This window comes from Hibiscus syriacus, unplaced genomic scaffold (genome assembly GCF_006381635.1).
Source record: "Hibiscus syriacus cultivar Baekdansim isolate YM2019G1 unplaced genomic scaffold, ASM638163v2 tig00008256_pilon, whole genome shotgun sequence".
Taxonomy (NCBI): domain Eukaryota; kingdom Viridiplantae; phylum Streptophyta; class Magnoliopsida; order Malvales; family Malvaceae; genus Hibiscus; species Hibiscus syriacus.
This window is the reverse complement of record NW_024062159.1, coordinates 57,130-75,245: the sequence shown is the minus strand read 5'-3', so window position 1 is coordinate 75,245 and position 18,116 is coordinate 57,130. Positions and strand designations below refer to the sequence as shown.

The 18,116-nt window shown below is 35.5% G+C and overlaps 2 protein-coding genes across 3 annotated transcripts; one reads left to right on the top strand and one right to left on the bottom strand.

Annotated features, from left to right (window-relative positions):
• The first annotated feature begins 1,277 nt into the window (after positions 1-1,277).
• On the top strand, positions 1,278-16,770 carry LOC120202135 (proteasome activator subunit 4-like). 2 transcript variants are annotated; one of them, XM_039202616.1, is made up of 35 exons: positions 1,284-1,551; positions 3,618-3,720; positions 3,809-3,921; positions 4,163-4,285; positions 4,961-5,062; positions 5,152-5,317; positions 5,805-5,921; positions 6,028-6,095; positions 6,203-6,304; positions 6,379-6,595; positions 6,784-7,020; positions 7,137-7,264; positions 7,339-7,456; positions 7,544-7,762; positions 7,864-8,019; positions 8,125-8,201; positions 8,300-8,505; positions 8,707-8,923; positions 9,009-9,088; positions 9,237-9,354; positions 9,452-9,622; positions 9,721-9,889; positions 9,964-10,007; positions 10,099-10,141; positions 10,217-10,362; positions 10,594-10,688; positions 10,812-11,713; positions 11,934-12,212; positions 12,309-12,404; positions 13,362-13,540; positions 13,667-13,748; positions 14,036-14,160; positions 15,193-15,285; positions 16,142-16,295; positions 16,396-16,770. In XM_039202616.1, exons 1-35 carry the CDS (start codon positions 1,391-1,393, stop codon positions 16,435-16,437), a joined length of 5,448 nt encoding a protein of 1,815 aa, XP_039058547.1. In that variant the 5' UTR covers positions 1,284-1,390; the 3' UTR covers positions 16,438-16,770. The 2 variants fall into 2 exon arrangements, with proteins under 2 accessions (XP_039058548.1, XP_039058547.1); XM_039202617.1 differs by lacking the exons at positions 13,667-13,748; positions 14,036-14,160; positions 15,193-15,285; positions 16,142-16,295; positions 16,396-16,770 and having other exon boundaries at positions 1,278-1,551; positions 13,343-13,539.
• LOC120202136 (transcription factor MYB80-like) lies at positions 16,616-17,961 on the bottom strand. The gene is made up of 3 exons (XM_039202618.1): positions 17,758-17,961; positions 17,518-17,647; positions 16,616-17,381 (listed from the first exon to the last, which is right to left on the bottom strand). Exons 1-3 carry the CDS (start codon positions 17,888-17,890, stop codon positions 16,652-16,654), a joined length of 993 nt encoding a protein of 330 aa, XP_039058549.1. The 5' UTR covers positions 17,891-17,961; the 3' UTR covers positions 16,616-16,651.
• Between the last annotated feature and the right edge of the window lie 155 nt (positions 17,962-18,116).

The window sequence follows — 18,116 nt, the reverse complement described above, 5'->3', positions numbered from 1 at the left end:
AATATTTGTATTTACATTATCCAAGTAGTTCAATTAAACATGTATTTAAAAAAAATTAAAAATGTCTTTTGGGATTTATACCCTTGTACTTGTTCCACATACAATATTAAGAATATAGTAATATAATATTAAAATAAATAATATAAATAAAAGATTCAATTAAACTTCTAAACTATTCAAATATTGTATTGAAATATTTAAATTATATGAACTAATTAAATTTGAATTTCCAAACTCAAATATTATTTTGCAATATTCAAATAGAAAAAAGGTGAAAGTGGTAATAACTTTCAAAATTATATATTCATAAGAGAATAACCTAATTAATAAACGAAAGCATCCTAAATTCCTAATTGTGAAATTGAAAGCTGCCATGCAAAAACTCAATTTGACGGCCCATTTACCATTAAAGTCGTATGTACACGTAACAAAAGAATGTCAAAAAGAAAAGGGTAAACTACACGTTTAGTATTTGAACTATTATTTTTATTATTTTTTACTATTTAAACTTTATTTATTTTTAAAATTATACCTAACGTTTAATTTAATTTATATTTCAATTTGGCATCCTGATATTAAAAAATTAATAGAACTGTCGAAGTGACTTTTTTTTTACTCTATCCATCCTATTAAATACGTTTCTTTTAATTTTTAAAATTATGATATTCAAAATGTACTATTAAAAAAAGTCAACAAACAACAACACTTATATTTTCTTTTTTACCTTTGTATGTCCTATTCTTTTATACCTATAAAAAATAAATCTATCAATTACTTTTTAAGGATAATTTTATCATTTCTCTTGATTAAATATATCTCCTAAAACTATATGTATAATCAATACGAGACACAAATTATGGGATGAAAGGAGTATTTTTTTTTCTTCTAAATGATGATTTGACATTATCTTATGGTGATACGTCAATATCATCGTAAAATTTTTAATGATAGAATACTAAAATAAAATTTAAAGTAAATGTTATATATGATTTTAAAAAAATAAAATTTAAATAGTAAATAACAATTTAAGTTATAAAAATGTATAGTTTTCCTAAAAGAAAAAAAGGTTGAAAGTCAAAATAGAAAATTAAACGGAAAACCATAATCATCGTCGTCGTTCTCATTCGTCAGCCCCCTCTCCCTTCCCCTTCCCCAAGAAATAAAACAAAAATCAATTTCTTTTCAAACAAGGAAAAGGGTTATAAATACACAAACCAACCCATCACCTCTAAATATAATCTCTTCCAAAGCTTCCCATTTTTATTCATTTCCTTCTTTTCTTTTGTTTGGATCAGAATTCTTAGTTTTCCCAAACCAAAAAAAAAAAGCCCCAGAAAAAAAAACAAATTATTTCAGCTCTAGTATTGGCTTCACACTTGAGGATTCAGATATGCATCTCTATAATGCGTGGCTGCCCCCACCCGTTGCTGAAGAGACTAAGAAGGAGAAGGAATCTTTCTCTCGTGTCGTTGCTTCTCTCAAGGATATTTATCGACCCGATGACCCGGATTCCGTTCAACCCACTATCAAATGGATCTCTGTTATCGACCTGTAACCTTCTAATTCCTCCTTCTCTCTTTCTTCTCGCATGCCTTGTCTTTCCTTTTGCATTAATTTTTTATGTCGAGATTTGATTTCCGAAGAGTATCAGTTGGCTACTTGTTTGTCAGTTTCGATTTTAGTCTTGGTTGAATTTATATTCAGTAATGACTCCAAGGGCATCTTTTCTTTTTTCCTAAAAATTTAGATTACCCAATATAGTTAGTTAAGTTATTTTTTATGGGATTTTGACTGATCATTGAGTTCTTATTGAGGTGAAGAGTAAGGGATCTAAAACAGGTAGGTTGGAGGAAGATGCTTACCGTTAGTTTATGCTGGCATTCAATCTTGAAGAGCTATGTGGTGATTGCAACTTTGATTTTTTGTTGTTGTTGACGCCTTCAATCTAGAACTTTTGGTATTCAGAGTTGGGTAGGGATGGTGTTACTTTAGTTACGGGTCCTATAATCCCTTACCCTAATTGAGAAGGTTTACAATCACTTGTGCAGTTGGAACCATCTCGAATGCAACCAAGATGGCTGGCATTGCACATGGAAAACATGAAATCAATTATAGACTAAGCTCTTCCTTCACAGTCAATTTTGTTTAACTCCATCATACGTACTTGCTAGCAGATACATAGTCTTCTTGTTGCCTCTGATCAGAATAGAGTGTAGAGAGTAATCTGACAGTCAAGTGTTGTCACAAGTAATCTCCTTCCAAAAGACATGTCTGAATAGGATGTACAGCGTCACCACTTTTAAACTTCAGGATCTCTTTTTATTTCTGTGATTTGTCTCCTTTTTTGGAGCATAGGGCATGTCATATGACTATGTATGCTGAATTTGTTGGATGTTAATTTGGACATATTCCCTTGCATGTCTGTCCTATCAACATAAGAGACTTTGGTGTTCACTACAAAAAATGGCATTGTGCAGTACAGACACCGATGCTTGAGCATCTATGCTATCAATAAAGCTTGGTTGAGTTGCTCTCACAAGTGAAGTGACACCAACTTAGTTGGTTAAGGGAAAAAGGAAAAAAAAACTAAATCATACTAAATATGTAAATGTGACATATAAAAGTATAAATGAGGATTTAGCTACTTTTGAATTACCGTTATTTGATAAACTATAATGCATACAATTGCAAAAATAGTTCATTCCTATAGTTAGGTAACTGTTCTTTCATCAACCTTTTTTCTTACGAAATTTATTTTCTTCAACAGTTTTTTTTTATTTCACTCATTCACCTACGTAGTATGTGTTTCAAAATTTAGTCTTGATAGTGCTATTTATTTTTAAGGTATTCAGGAATTACATGTATGAACTTCTAGGTGCCATAAGGAGATGTTCAAAGCTGTTACTGCCTTACTGGATGAACTTTTTCATTCTTATTCTTAGTTGGACTGATCTATATTTGCTATACATAATTCATGAAGTACTTCCCCTCTAACTAAAAACTTCTTACGAGTGTCTATAATGTATTCAAGCTTATGTAAATATTTAGTTTAATGCTTACTTGCACCTTGATTATATGTGTCAAAATATAGTTGCTGTGAGTAGTTGGTGACATGGACTGCCTGTTTTTATTGGTATATATAGACGAGCTGCTACCGTTCTTTACACGCAATTAATGGTTAAGTACTTATTCTGCTTCAATTTTTTTAAAAAAAAAAGTAATCTGTCTTTTTGTCATGTGCTAAATGGTGTCTCTATGATTATTATTCTTGTCTACTATAGATTCAGTACTATGATTCTGAATTTATGCAAGTGTAGACTTCTTCATCTTTCCCTGGTTGTCTCTAGATGGCAGAAGAAGAGAGTATAACTTGCATGCATTGTGTCTTGACCGAATAAACTTTTTTCATAAATGTTTTTTTTTGTATTTATCTCTTGTTTATGGCACGGTTGTGCTTGTTCCCTTTTTTAAGTCCATGATAAGTCATAGTCAGTTATGAGTGCATCAGATCACTTTCAGCAAAAAGGATTTTAGTGTACTATGTGTTGTGCACCACACCTCGAGAGAAAGGTGAATTACAGGGTGTCGAATCTGACTTAGTAGTTATTTCTTTGCAGTTTTATAAAGGCCAAAAGTGATATATCTTTGGAAGATGTAGTTTCAGTTATTGACATTGGCTTAGAATTATTCCACAAATCGCAGAGCAAGCTATATGTGCAGGTAGTATTGAATACTAGAAAAAATGATCTTTTTATTAGTTCTATCAATCTTTCCTCTTTTTAATTGATTGCTCCTTGTAACATCTTAGGTTAGATGGGGAAACATCTTAGTCAGATTGCTTAATAAGTATCGAAAGAAGTTGTCCTTGAAAGTTTCGTGGCGTCCTTTGTATGATACTCTTATTCATACACATTTCACAAGGTTAGTTATTCGACATGTGCATATAGTACACAACCTTTGTATTTTTTTAATCCAAATTATTGGTAGATTTCTGGTTAACAAAAGCTTATTTTCCTCAATAAATCATCCCCATTTAAATTTCAGTCTATACTGTATCCTTTCTTCACTACTTAAAGTCACTCAATAGGTTAATATGATGGAATTATGCGTTCAATTCAATTTTCTATATGCTGCTTGTCCTTTGATTACGTATATTTTTCAGGAATACAGGTCCAGAGGGATGGAGATTGAGACAGCGGCATTTTGAGATGGTTACTTCCCTTGTTCGATCATGCCGGCGGTTTTTTCCAGCTGGTTCTGCTTTTGAAATTTGGTTAGAGTTTAGGCAAGTTATCTGAGGTTTTCTCAATTAGTTTTAGCCACGTTTTGGTTCTCCATATACTTCTGTGTTTTTTGTTTTGTAAATTGATGTCAATCTGTCTTAAGAAAATTAGTTGTTGTTTCATATGTTTCTGTTGAGTCAATCTATCAATGAATGTGGCCAAGAGGGGAGTGAATTGGCTATTAAAAATTGGTGGAAGTTTTTGCAAAGAATGAAAGATTGGCACAATCAATTTTAGAGTGGTTCAATTTCTAAACCAAGTCTACATCAACTACCTTAGCTATCACACTAAGGATTTCACAAATTCACTAGTTTTAGACATGCACGAATCGTTTTGTTTTACTGTTTATTGGAATGGAAATGAAGTCAGTAACAATGTTTTCATTTTTGTCAATGGAGTTCCTCTGTTCGCAGTATCAAAATTTTGAATCCTCTATAATACTATTCTTACGCTAAAAATTGGCTAGCCAATAAGAAATCAAAGTGGTTGCTACAGTCTTTGTATTGGGACCTTATTGGTCTCTTCATTTAGTATTCATGGTTCTCACAAGAACTCTAGGTTTGGTTTTTCCAGTACCTTGTGAAATACAATTATCTTCTATGTAATTGTTGCTGAGATTTTTTAATTGCTCCAATGAGTTTCCAATTCTCATTTTTCTTAAAAAAAAATATTCTCAGATCTCTTTTGGAAAATCCATGGCACAATGCAACCTTTGAAGGAGCTGGATTTGTGAGACTCTTCCTTCCTACAAATGCAGAAAATCAAGATTTCTTCTCAGAGTAAGGAAAACATTTATTTGGGAGCTGTCGTATGTTGTTTTCACCCGGGTACCTTGAGAAAACTAATTTCCAATTTTTTGACATGGCAGAAATTGGATTAGAGAGTGTATGGAACTCTGGGACTCAATCCCAAATTGTCAATTCTGGAACAGTCAATGGACTGCTATTGTGGCTCGTGTAGTGAAGAATTGCAAATTTATCAACTGGGAACGTTTCTTACCAACACTATTTACTAGATTTTTGAACATGTTTGAGGTGAGTGTATATTTCGAGTGATTGATCCTTATTATTGTTGGCTTGAAAGAAATGATCATATTCAAATAGTTGCAGTTGCTTAAACTCCTAGATACATGCACCCTTGCTGAAGAGCGATACAGAAATTCTTTCTTTGGGAACTATTTATCGTAGACAAATTTTTAAAACTGAAGCTATCTTAGCCTTATATAATAAAGGCTTCAATATGCTTTTCCTTGCTTATGCAAGTAATCTTTTGTCCCTTCTTTATCTCAATTCTTCTTTCCTGCTAGCTTTTTGGTTCTCTTGGATTTGATTGCAAGTTTCAGTTTCAATCAGCTTTGTTGTTGTTATTCCGCCCCTTCTTTTTCTCAATTCTTCTTTCCCGTTGGCTTTTTGGCTCTCTTGGAGTTGATTGTCTATTTCAGTTTCTATCAGCTTTGTTGATATTCAGACTATTCTTAATTTTTATATGTTAAATTTCTCATGCCCTCTCTGGCTGTTCCAGGTTCCTGTGGCAAGTGGAAGTGGATCTTATCCTTTTTCTGTGGATGTACCCAGAAATACTAGGTTCTTGTTCTCCAATAAGACAGTCACTCCTGCAAAGGCCATTGCAAAATCAGTTGTAAGATGAAAAAACCATGGCTCGTGTATTCAGGAATTTTGAATCGATGCTCATTTATGGTTCCTGTTGTAGTTTTTTATACTTAATTTGGCACATAATTTTTCAGGTGTATCTATTAAAACCTAGTAGTGTGGCACAAGAGCACTTTGAGAAATTGGTCAACCTTTTGGAACAGTTAGTTTACCACAATTTTTATATGCTTTAGTTCTGTTTTAAGTTATATGTTCTACTCAACTGGTTCTATCTGTTAATCCTCATTTTTTTTCTTGTTTTCTTTGTAGATATTATCATCCGTCTAATGGTGGTAGGTGGACATATTCATTGGAGCGATTTTTGATCTATTTGGTGATTACATTCCAAAAGCGCTTACAGCATGAGCAGCAGTAAGAATTTTCTGAAAAAATTGTGTATGCGATTTTTATTTGGAATGCTTTCCACTTATATGCTTTGATTTCAGGAACGTGGATAATAATATTCAGGTTGAGCTTTCCTTAGGAAAATCAGAAAGGACTGCATTTGTCAATGTACTGCTGAGGTTAATTGATCGTGGTCAGTATAGCAAAAATGAACATCTTTCTGAGACTGTTGCTACGGCAACATCGATCTTATCCTATATGGAGCCCTCTCTGGTTCTTCCATTTTTGGCTTCTCGATTCCATATGGCTTTGGAGACGGTTAGTAATGTCATATGCATTTTTTGTGCAATAGTGTTGTTAAAACTTTTTTGTTGGCTCATTTATTGTTCGATATGTTTTAATCTTAATAGTACATTGGTCCGACTTATATAACTCAGTTCTCGTAGCTTTTAAATGTATGCTTCTTTACTTGTGTTAACTTCTTTTGTCAACGTTTTGTCTATTAGATGACTGCCACACACCAACTGAAAACTGCTGTGATGTCGGTAGCATTTGCTGGGCGTCCTCTTTTTTTCACATCCCTATCAAGTAGTTCAGTTAAGTCGGTTGATCTTGAAGGTGGTGATGATACATTCATTGCTCTTCTCGTGATTTCATTATCAAATGCCCTACTTGGTATGGATGCCAACGATCCTCCTAAAACCTTAGCAACTATGCAACTAATAGGCTCCATCTTTTCCAATGTAAGCTTCAAGCCCCTAATTCTTGCAGTAAATTGGCTCATGTTTAATCTCTTTCAGAGACTTGTTCTTTTAATTATTTTTTGGTTTTATTCCCTCTAATCCACTTGTAATTTTAGATGGCTATGCTGGATGATAATATGGACGAGCTCTCCTTCATGCCCATGATTCGCTTTTCTGAATGGCTAGATGAATTCTTTTGCCGCCTATTTTCATTACTTCTACATCTGGAACCTAGCAGTGTTCTGTAAGTGATGGGTGCTAATTTGTTGACAATGTTTAGTTCAATTATTTTGGAATCATTTGTTTCTGTTTTTTCAGGAATGAAGGCCTTCATTCATCAGCAACATCAGGAACTTTTCTAGTTGAAGATGGTCCATACTACTATTGCATGCTTGAAATCTTACTCGGGAGACTTTCAAAACAATTATATAATCAGGTTCCTTCTTTTGGTTCAAATCATAAGGTCATGTATTTTTCTTTTCTGGAATTTGTTCCTGTTAACTTGTACTTATAATTGAAATAGGCTTTAAAAAAAATCTCCAAGTTTGTTCGTACAAATATTCTTCCCGGAGCAATTGCAGAGGTTGGACTACTTTGTTGTGCATGTGTTCATTCAAATCCAGAAGAGGCAGTTGTTCACCTTGTAGAACCAATTTTATCATCTGTTTTATCCTCTTTGAATGGAACTCCTGCTACAGGATTTGGAGGAAGAGGAACTCTGGATCCCTCGGCTTCAACCAAGGTGTTTTTTTCTCTCTTTCTCCCTCGTCAATGGTGTTCTTGGTAGCTTATTTGCTCTTCCATATTTTTGTGGTGGAAGTTGATATATATTTTCCTTTGTAGGCTAAACCCACCCTTTCTCCAGCTCTTGAAACGGCAATTGATTATCAATTAAAAATATTATCAGTTGCCATCAGTTACGGAGGCTCTGCACTTCTCCGTTATAAGGATCAATTCAAGGAAGTGATTGTTTCTGCATTTGACTCCCCATCTTGGAAGGTTACCCGCTCTTCGAATTAGATGTTTTATGGAAATATCTTGTTTTGCTTCACTATTTTTTTTTACATTGTATTTTTCTTTTGACTGACTTGTTTCTAAAAACAGGTTAACGGGGCTGGTGATCATCTTCTTCGCTCCCTGCTTGGAAGTCTGGTCCTTTATTATCCTACGGATCAGTACAAGTATTCTAAATTCATTTCATATGGTCAAATTATTATGAATATTCTTTTTAGTTTTTCAACTTGCCTTAGAACAAAATAAAGGAGATTCTGGCTTTTAGGTGCACCTTCATTCACCCTGCTGCTGCTGCATTAGAGGAATGGATCAGCGCAAAAGATTATTCTGATGGAGAACTGAAGGGACCTAAGTGGCATGTTCCAAGTGATGAAGAAGTTCAGTTTGCTAATGAACTTTTGACTCTCCATTTTCAATCGGCCTTAGATGATCTTTTAAGAATATGCCAAACTAAGATACATTCTGATCCAGGTAAAACACAATCTTGTTAAATAGTGTAGAAGTCTGATATCTGAAAAATTCAGGAAAACCCATAAGGTGAAGGGTGCTAATGTTTTTCATATTTCATTTTTGGGGATGTTCATGAAGTATTTATTTTCCAACAGTCATGGATTAATTCACATGATAGAATATTTTTTTCTTTTTGACATATACATGCAATTTTTCATGCAGGCAATGAGAAAGAGCACTTGAAAGTGACTCTTCTACGAATTGACTCTTGCTTGCAAGGTGTACTATCATGCTTGCCTGATTTCAGTCCACCTTCCAGGAATGGCATGATCCAAGACTCCAGTTATCCTTCTTTTCTAATAGCTGGAGCTACAGGTGCAAGGGTTGGCAGCACTCAACTGCGAGAAAAGGCTGCTGAGGTCATACACACTGCCAGCAAGTAATAGTTCTAATTTCTTTGTTTCTGAGCTTTACAATCTAGGCAGCTACAGTTTCTGAATCTTCTGCTTTTGCTACGTGCACAGATACTTACTAGAGGAAAAATCAGATGACAGCATTTTATTGATTCTCATTATACGTATCATGGATGCTCTTGGAAACTACGGTAATGGACAGTACATATGGATGAAATGAATATTTTAAACTTATGGGGGATACCGATAGTAAACAATAATTTGCTTTAACTGTTTTCCCCCTTTCTGACCTGTATCATCTTTCTCACATTAATTTATTTTCCAACCTGTTTAATATAGGAAGTTTGGAATATGACGAGTGGTCAAATCATAGGCAGGCTTGGAAGTTGGAATCTGCTGCCATTATAGAGCCTCCAATAAATTTTGTAGTGTCTTCACATTCTAAAGGAAAGAGAAGGTACAGTGTTCTATCTTGATGTTCCTTGTGGCAATTACTTGTACAATGCTAAAGAGGACCACGCCATCTAAATTCTAAAGCTATTTCTGCATTACAGGCCTAGGTGGGCTCTCATTGACAAGGCAGATATGCACAGCACTTGGAGATCATCGCAATCGTCTTATCATCTGTTTCGCACAAGTGGAAATTTCTCTCCACCAGACCATGTAATTCTGTTGATGGATGATCTTTTAAATCTTTCTTTGCATAACTATCAAAGTGTTCGCATGTAAGTCTTCTGCATATTTTAAGCTGTTTGGAGAGTACATCCTTGTCAAAACATGTTTTTGATCTTACTTGGAAATTGCTCTTTCTTGGTTGTTATAGGCTTGCTGGAAAATCTCTGTTGAAGATAATGAAGAGGTGGCCATCTTTGATTTCGAAGTGTGTACTCTCTCTGTCTGAGAATCTGAGGAAACCTAATTCACCTGAACATGCCGTTTTAGGTTCTTGTGCAGTGCTTTCTACACAGACAGTTCTCAAGCACTTGACAATGGTAATCATTCTGCACAAAGTGGTCTTAGTTATATTCTAAAATACTAGTTTGCTTATAACCATTCTTTATTTCAGGATCCAAAAGCATTCTCCTCATTTCTCCTGGCTATTCTATTAAGGTGACCTAGATTTCTTTGCTAGATTTACTTTAAACTGTTCATAAAGTTATATTAAATGTCATTGGTTTTATGCTTTTTCCTCGAATTTCAGCTCCCATCATGAATCACTGAAAGCCCAGAAAGCAATCAATGAGGTATAGTCTTGTCCTGTGGTAATATTTTGGAGGTCACTGTCAAATTTGTTGCTTATAATTTCTTTATGCTTCCAGCTTTTTGTCAAATACAATATCCACTTTTCTGGTGTTTCTAAAAGCATATTTAGGACGATGGACAATCATATAGATACCCCAGATTTTGCAGATTTGGTGTCTCAAATTGGTTCAATGAGTTTTGATTCTACAGGTTTGCATTGGCGGTAAGGATAACTGTTTGTGCAATTGATATGCTGTTCTTGCTTGCTTCTTTCTTATTAGTTGCCGACATTTATGTGGACTGCCGTGCATTTCAACTTTTGTTATAAATTGCACATGTGCATTATTTTCATTTTACAATTTTAAGAATTAGTTTCTACCAGACCTTGATATGTTGTGATATCAGACTAAGTCTCTTTTCTTCTTTTTGTTGGTGTTTTATTCTTTGGTTCCAGGTATAATCTGATGGCTAATAGAGTTTTGCTATTGTTGGCTATGGTTTGTCACAGTGACCTACACGTTTCACCAAAAATCCTCTCTGAAACTGCTGGTGAGTTTTTTTCTGTCACAATGGATTCTTTCTTTAACTGTCTGCCAATATTTGTCCCAATAATTTAGTAGGAAATTTTCAAACGTTTTTATATATATATATTTTTTAATTTTGCCTGCTTAGGTCACTTCCTAAAGAACTTGAAGAGTCAACTTCCTCAGACTAGAATACTTGCAATTTCGGCTCTTAATATGCTATTAAAAGATTCACCTCATAAGATATCAGCTGATGATCAACCGATATTCTCTACGAGTTCACAAGAAAATGCTAAATCTTCCCTTGAAGGAGCATTACGGGAGATATTTCAGGAAGAGGGATTCTTTAATGAGACCTTAAATAGTTTGTCTCATGTCCATATAATAACTGATACTGATAGTGGCTCTTCCAGAGGAAATCATGGAAATTCTTCCTTTCAGAGCTTAGCTGACAAATCAATTACCCGTTTTTATTTCGACTTTTCAGCTTCGTGGCCACGTACTCCTAGTTGGATCTCTTTATTAGGAAGTGATACATTTTACTCGAACTTTGCCCGTATATTTAAGCGGCTAATACAAGAATGTGGGATGTCAGTTTTATTGGCTTTGAAAAGCTCATTGGAGGAGTTTGTAAATTCCAAAGAGAGGTCTAAGCAGTGTGTTGCCGCCGAAGCATTTGCTGGAGTGTTGCATTCAGATGTCAATGGTCTTTTAGAGGAATGGGATAGCTGGATGATGGTCCAGTTGCAGCATATTATTCTAGCTCAATCTGTTGAATCCATTCCTGAGTGGGCTGCTTGTATCCGTTATGCAGTTACCGGGAAAGGAAAGCATGGAACACGTGTTCCCCTTCTGAGACAACAGATTTTGAACTGTTTGATGACACCTTTACCTCCATATGTAACTACAACTGTAGTTGCAAAGCGCTATGCTTTTATTTCTGCTGCACTTATAGAGCTATCCCCACAAAAAATGCCTGTGTCTGAGATAGAATTGCACAATAAACTTCTGGATGAGTTGCTAGGTAATATGTGCCACTCGTCAGCCCAAGTAAGCTTGCCTCTCATCTACTTGTCAGTTTCACATTAAAATCATTGTGGGTGTGAGTTAGTGTTAATCTACCGCCCCCCTCTCCCTCTACATATATGTATATTGTCCCCAGATCTGCTCTGAGTTGTTGGACGGATAACCTTAAAAGTCTGGATGTGAATGTGGATGTTATCAAGATGTTTCTCTTATAATAAATCTCATAAAATTTTGTGTTGGGCAGGTAAGGGAAGCTATTGGGGTTACCCTTTCTGTGCTGTGTTCTAACATTCGGCTTCATGTGTCATCTTCACAAGATCATTCAAATGAAAGGGGAAAGACTGCAACTAATAACCCACTTAAGCAGGAAAACTGGGTTCAACTACTGACAGAAAGAGCTTCTGAAGTTGTTAACGTTCAGAATTCCAGCCTGTCTGTTGGTTTAGAGAACTCAACAGATAAAAATATGAGAAATGCTCATCAGAATGGTGATTCACAGGATGATGTCAAATGGATGGAAACTGTAATAATTTATCTTCTTTTTTAATTTACTTTTAATTTTATTTTCTTTGCTTTTCTGTATCTCGGTTTGATCACTTTTCCTTTGTAACATGGGCAGTTATTTCATTTTATCATCTCAACTTTGAAGTCTGGAAGATCTTCATATTTGCTTGATGTTATTGTGGGGCTTCTTTACCCTGTAATTTCCTTGCAGGTATGTAAAAGACATTCTTTTAGGTATTTGTTTTGAATTCTTTCAAGTGGGATATGTTGTATCTCTGCATCAATTTGAGTGGTTTATATTCAACTTAGTGTGCTTGTTCTCTCTCTCAAACATTGTAGTCAAAACAATTTTTTTCCCTGCCAAAAAATTGTGGCTTTGACTATATTGTTTCAAAAAATGGAGATAGGAAAAAGGTTCATTATTATCAATGAAAAAGTATCATTACGTTAGAGGTGGATTCTGGATTTAATCATTCCTCATTCAGTTGAAAATTTCATGGCATTTACAGTATGGCTTCCTGTCATTGCATTTTTTTCACTTTATTTCTTTTTAAATTTTGTTTGAACTTTTATTTAGTTCTCCAATTTATAAGGGCTCTACTTTTTTTACAACGAATTATTTGATCGTCATTAAGAAGCATCTGTTGTGTGAGCTGTGGTAATTTTGGTTTAATCGTCATTAAACATTTTGATGGCTTTGCATCTTTGAATTTGGATGCAAATACCTTGGTTTATGATTTTAATACACTCTTAATCTTGATTGGCTTGCTGATTTGTAATTTTTGGTTGTTATATGCAACTTTCATTTAACTTGTATCCCCCATCTCAATGGAGTTATTTACTTCTAGCATATACTGATTTTTTGTTCTACTTGAGCCTCCTCCGTGCACAAATTTGTTTTACTTGCCGCTGCACATTTTTGGTGATCTGTAGGACACAGCAAAAATAAATTATGATATGGCATCTCTAATATCTAGGCCTATATCTTTGTTTTCTTTCTTCATTTAGAATACATCATCTCTCAGAATTTTTGGAGAAAATTGATATAGAGCTGCCTCATTGGAGCTCTTTATCTCTCTAGAAATTTGGCTTTTTGATTAGCTGATTTGCTAGTGTCTGATTTTTTGCCATCCCGACTTTATATCTAAGATATTTTGGCCTTTTGAAGGAAACGTCAAACAAAGATTTGTCAACTTTAGCGAAGGCAGCATTTGAATTGCTAAAATGGAGAATCGTTTTAGAACCTCATCTACAGAAGGCTGTTTCTGTTATTCTTTCTTCTGCAAATGATCCTAACTGGCGAACTAGATCAGCAACTCTAACATATCTGCGAACTTTTATGTTCAGGTGTGTTCCTTCTTTAAGGAGTTGGTAATTTCCTATTTTAGCAAGGCTAGTGGCAGGAGTCGCCTCAAGCATATAGGTTGATAAAATTTCTGTATGTGTCATAATTACAGTTGTGTTTTATTACAGGCATACATTCATTCTCTCAAAAGGAGACAAACAAAAAATCTGGAAAACAGTTGAGAGGCTCCTTCAAGACAGTCAAGTGGAGGTTGGGTTCTTTTCTTTTTCCCTGTCTATATCTTTTATGACAGTTAATATTAGACTTTATGACGTGGGACATTTTATCAATAAAGAGAATGAACTATAAGAAGTTATCAGTTATGGTCTCAGAATGAAGTACAAAATAACAGAATTTGAAGTCTTTGTGCTTTCACAATAATTGTTTTACAAGGGATACCCTGGTTCAATATGTCCTTTGCCCCACTTTGAGGATTAAGATCCTTGGGAAGGAAACATGATATTATTACTTTCAACTGAAATGCTACATTTTCTCAGGTAAGAGAGCATGCTGCAGCAGTGCTAGCTGGCCTAATGAAAGGTGGGGATGAAGATTTAGCTAGAGATTTCCGTGAAAGAGCTTACATAGAGGCAAATACCATTCAACGAAGTAGAAAGACAAGGTATTTATATGTCAGTTATATGGTCTGATGGAAACTAATTCTTTTAGATGCTAAAAAATTAAATTGATTAATGCAAATCAAAAGAAGGAAAAGCACCAACAAAAGGCGGCTTTTTTTGTTTTAATGGGGTTAGAGATTCTTTCTAAGTTCTATCCTCACGCATGAGAGAATAATTAATGCTAATCTTGCTAATGCAATGATGATAACTTTAGTTTCTATAATGAATCTCAGTTTAAGTCTGTTCAAAAGAAAAACTATCAGATGCTTGCCCTACAGTGCTTCATAAGAATACAACTATGCACAAATCATAAATCCTGAGCATTGAAGTTGCTTGCTGTATTGATAAATAAGTATTGACTGGGTTTCAGACATATCTCTGACATCACTGTACATAGTGATATTTGGTTGTCACCCCATGTATGCTTACATTAAAGTTAGTCTTCTTGGGGCATCCAAAAGTTGCTTGCTGAATTAATAAGGCTTATGAATTGACTGGGTTTCGGACATCTCTGACATCACTGTACATAGTGATATTTGGTTGTCACCCATGTATGCCTACATTAAAGTAATTGTCTTCTTTGGGCATCCAAAAGTGCCCCTCAAGACCCAGCGGTGCACCTTGAGGGTAAATTGGTCTGTGTAGGCGAAATGACTCAGAAAAAAGGAAAGGTCCTTGGTTCGAACTGAGGGAGGTGCACTGTTAAGGAAGTATACCTTGAGGGGCTTGTGGCCTGTGGGTACCCAAAGAGGACAATACCTTTGGTGTAGGCGTACGAATGGGTGTTGACTGAATTCTGGTACACATGGTGAGTGGTGAGACAGATGTCTGGAATTCTGTCATTTACAAGTGCTATAAAATTTGTATGTTACCATCTATACCGGAAAACTTAACTAGCATCTTAATCATAACTCGTAATTAAGTAGCTTATTTACAAATAAAAGACTTGCATTCACATTAACCTGTGAAGGAGGTCCTGGTTTCAGTTTTCTGTTGATATCTATGCAAATCTAATCATAAACTTATGAATGCAGGAATAAAAATTCTGGACACTCCGTGGCATCTGTTCATAGTGTAGTACTTGCTTTGGCGGCTTCTGTGTTATCTGTCCCATATGATCTGCCCAGGTTGGTCTATTTTAAATATGATTAATAGTTCAAATGTTAGTAATAATTCAGGAATTATTATGTAGATCACCAGAAGTTTTACTGGGATAAAAAATTAAAGCGCTATTTCTAAATCCATGGGTTTCAGTTTGAAACAGTTAAAAGAACTACAATTGCTTTATTTGTTTTCACAATGACTGCTCCAGGGGCAATTTTAAAACTAAGCATCCTAACAAATATCATTGGTTAGTCAAATAAATACTTTTTAGTTTTAGTAATTTCCATTTAATTGCATACCATTTGTAGAATGTATCAGTTCACCGAGAACCGTATCAATGGTCTCGGAAGTATTATTAGGTACTTGTCAGAAAAATATTTATGTTGTTTAAAGAAGCTTGGTTTCACTTCTATTGGCCTAAAAATAAATGGACAGTTTTTTTGGTATTTTGATAATATAATTTTTTCTAGAAAGTAAGTATTTCAGAATCTTCCATGACTTGAGAAGAAATGAAGAAAATGCTGGAGAAACGAGTTCTCAAAAGTGTAAAATTTTCTATGGCTGATTAACTCATCTTTCCTTGGTACTTACGACACCGCGGAAAGCTTTTGAAGTTAAATTATTAGGCATCTAGTTTGTTTAATATATTAACGAAAGTAGGTAGGTACCTTGACATGCATTTTAAATTTTAATATGGCTTGTTCAGTCTGTATAATATGGAATTATGGATCTAAACTGGGACCTTAGGAAACTTGGCGACTCTAGGAAAATAAGATTGTTTGAGGCTTGTTAATTTTCAAAACAACACTTTGATTTGTTCAGGCTTCTGAAGTTTTTTTTCTTCTTGCTATGTTATTAATGTACAAGTTCTTTTTGCAGTTGGTTACCTGATCACGTCACATTATTGGCTCTCTTCAGTGGGGAGCCATCACCTGTAAAATCAACAGTGACAAAAGCAGTTGCAGAGTTTCGGCGAACTCATGCAGATACATGGAATGTTCAAAAGGATTCCTTTACAGAAGAGCAACTTGAGGTATATGCATACAGCAATGAATGATAACGGATTTTCGATTAAGCTGGAAAAAAAACAATGCTTAGCTTCTATTTGACTATTTTCTCTTTTATGTTTGCAGGTTCTAGCAGATACATCGTCTTCGTCATCATATTTTGCTTGATCTAGATTGCTTTCCTCGACACAGAGAGAGAAGATTTAGCAGAAATACAATGATTTATAAAATAGTAGTGACAGTTTTATGATTTTGTTGCAAGTTTCATCATAGTTGAACTATAGAATGAGTTTTATTTACATTGCCAAATATAACCTTTTGTCCCCCCCCCCACACTAGAAGTTTATTGTTGGCCATGTAATAGAAATTGTTGCTTACATTTTTATTCTTTGTTGTTAAAGGCTTCTCTATAAATAGGATTGATAAGATCAGCAGATGGTATATCCCATAAGACGCAGTCTGTATTGAATATGCTTGATGCATTCTTAATTTCTTTCCCACCTTGGAATTCTTCCCCGTTTTCGTCCTTTAATTTCTCATGTGGCCTCGCTTGTTCCCCTGCGGTGCATGTGCTTCCCGTACACATACTCTGGCTCCACGGCGAGCCTGAGCCGCCCCCTTCATTGGCAAAAGATGATGTGCCGTATTGATGATATCCGCTCACGGATTCTGGGAAAACACCGCAAACCCCTTTGAAATTAGCCGATGTTGCTCTCATACTAGTAGACTCCCACGGCTTATTCATGGGTAGCATGTCTGGTTCTTGTATAGCCCTTGATAAATTCAGTTTGATCATCTCAACATCTTTCTCATCTTGTTTGCTGCTCACGTGAGGAACTGTGGTATTATTCCCTTGAAGCTGGAAATCGATGCGTTTCTTAGTGAGGAGGTGGAGCATTTCATCCTTGAAACACCCGAGGGCCGCTTCCGCTAGATGAGCCACTTGTGGCGGTGCCAGCGTGGTGGCTATCTCAGCCATGAGGTGAGAGAAAGGCTTGTGGGTCACTGGATCAATACCCATGCCCGAAAGTTTCTTCTTGAGCTTGGTGTTCCAATGATTTTTAACGTCATTGTCAGTCCGGCCAGGTAACTGAGCTGCAATCAAGGACCAGCTGCAATAGGATGCCATTTTCGACGCAGTTAGTAGCCAAACCGAAATATGAATGAATAGAGCAGGAAAAAAAAGTTGAAATAGGGTGGCTTTTATCTGGTCTGGTCTAGGCAGGTCATTGTTTCACAGTGTGTTACCGGTTGCCAACAACAGAGTGAAGTTTAACAATGGTTTGCTCCTCGGTATCGGAGAATTGGCCATGCTTAAGGTCAGGCCGAAGGTAATTAGTCCATCGCAAGCGACAGCTTTTCCCACATCTTTGGAGACCTGAAAGTCAACACCATCCCAAATTCCTTTTACTTCTAAAACAATATAAAGAATACGTATAAACACAATTGCATTGCGTGGCACGCAAGGAAAGGGGAAATAACACAGACCAGCATTCTTGGGGATGAGGCGCCAATTGCGGGTGCCATGTTGGGCGATGTAGGAGGAGAGCTTGTTGTCTTCCTCAGGTGTCCACTGTCCTCTTTTCACATTGTCCTTCTCACAACATGGAATCCGACCCATCTTTATTTCTTTTTGTTTTTCACTCTTCACTCCATAAACAAATGCTAAAAACAAGGACAAGGACAAGGCAAAACAAGGAATGGGTTTTGTTTTGTTTCCTTTGCTGGGTGGTAATCTTTGATTATGAGATTGAAATAAAGAAGAGAATAGTTTGGGGGTACATTTAAATTGTAAAGGTATAATATTTATATAGAAAGGGCAAGAGAAATAAGAGAGGAACGGCATC

Coding starts and splice junctions, on each gene's coding strand:
- LOC120202135 (XM_039202616.1), top strand. CDS start 1,391: ATGCATCTCTATAATGCGTGGCTGCCCCCACCCGTTGCTGAAGAGACT. Junction 3,922..4,162: donor ATTCATACACATTTCACAAG/GTTAGTTATTCG, acceptor TATATTTTTCAG/GAATACAGGTCCAGAGGGAT. Junction 10,363..10,593: donor TCTACAGGTTTGCATTGGCG/GTAAGGATAACT, acceptor CTTTGGTTCCAG/GTATAATCTGATGGCTAATA.
- LOC120202136 (XM_039202618.1), bottom strand. CDS start 17,890: ATGGGTCGGATTCCATGTTGTGAGAAGGACAATGTGAAAAGAGGACAG. Junction 17,648..17,757: donor CCTCATCCCCAAGAATGCTG/GTCTGTGTTATT, acceptor GTTGACTTTCAG/GTCTCCAAAGATGTGGGAAA. Junction 17,382..17,517: donor CACTCTGTTGTTGGCAACCG/GTAACACACTGT, acceptor ATCCTATTGCAG/CTGGTCCTTGATTGCAGCTC.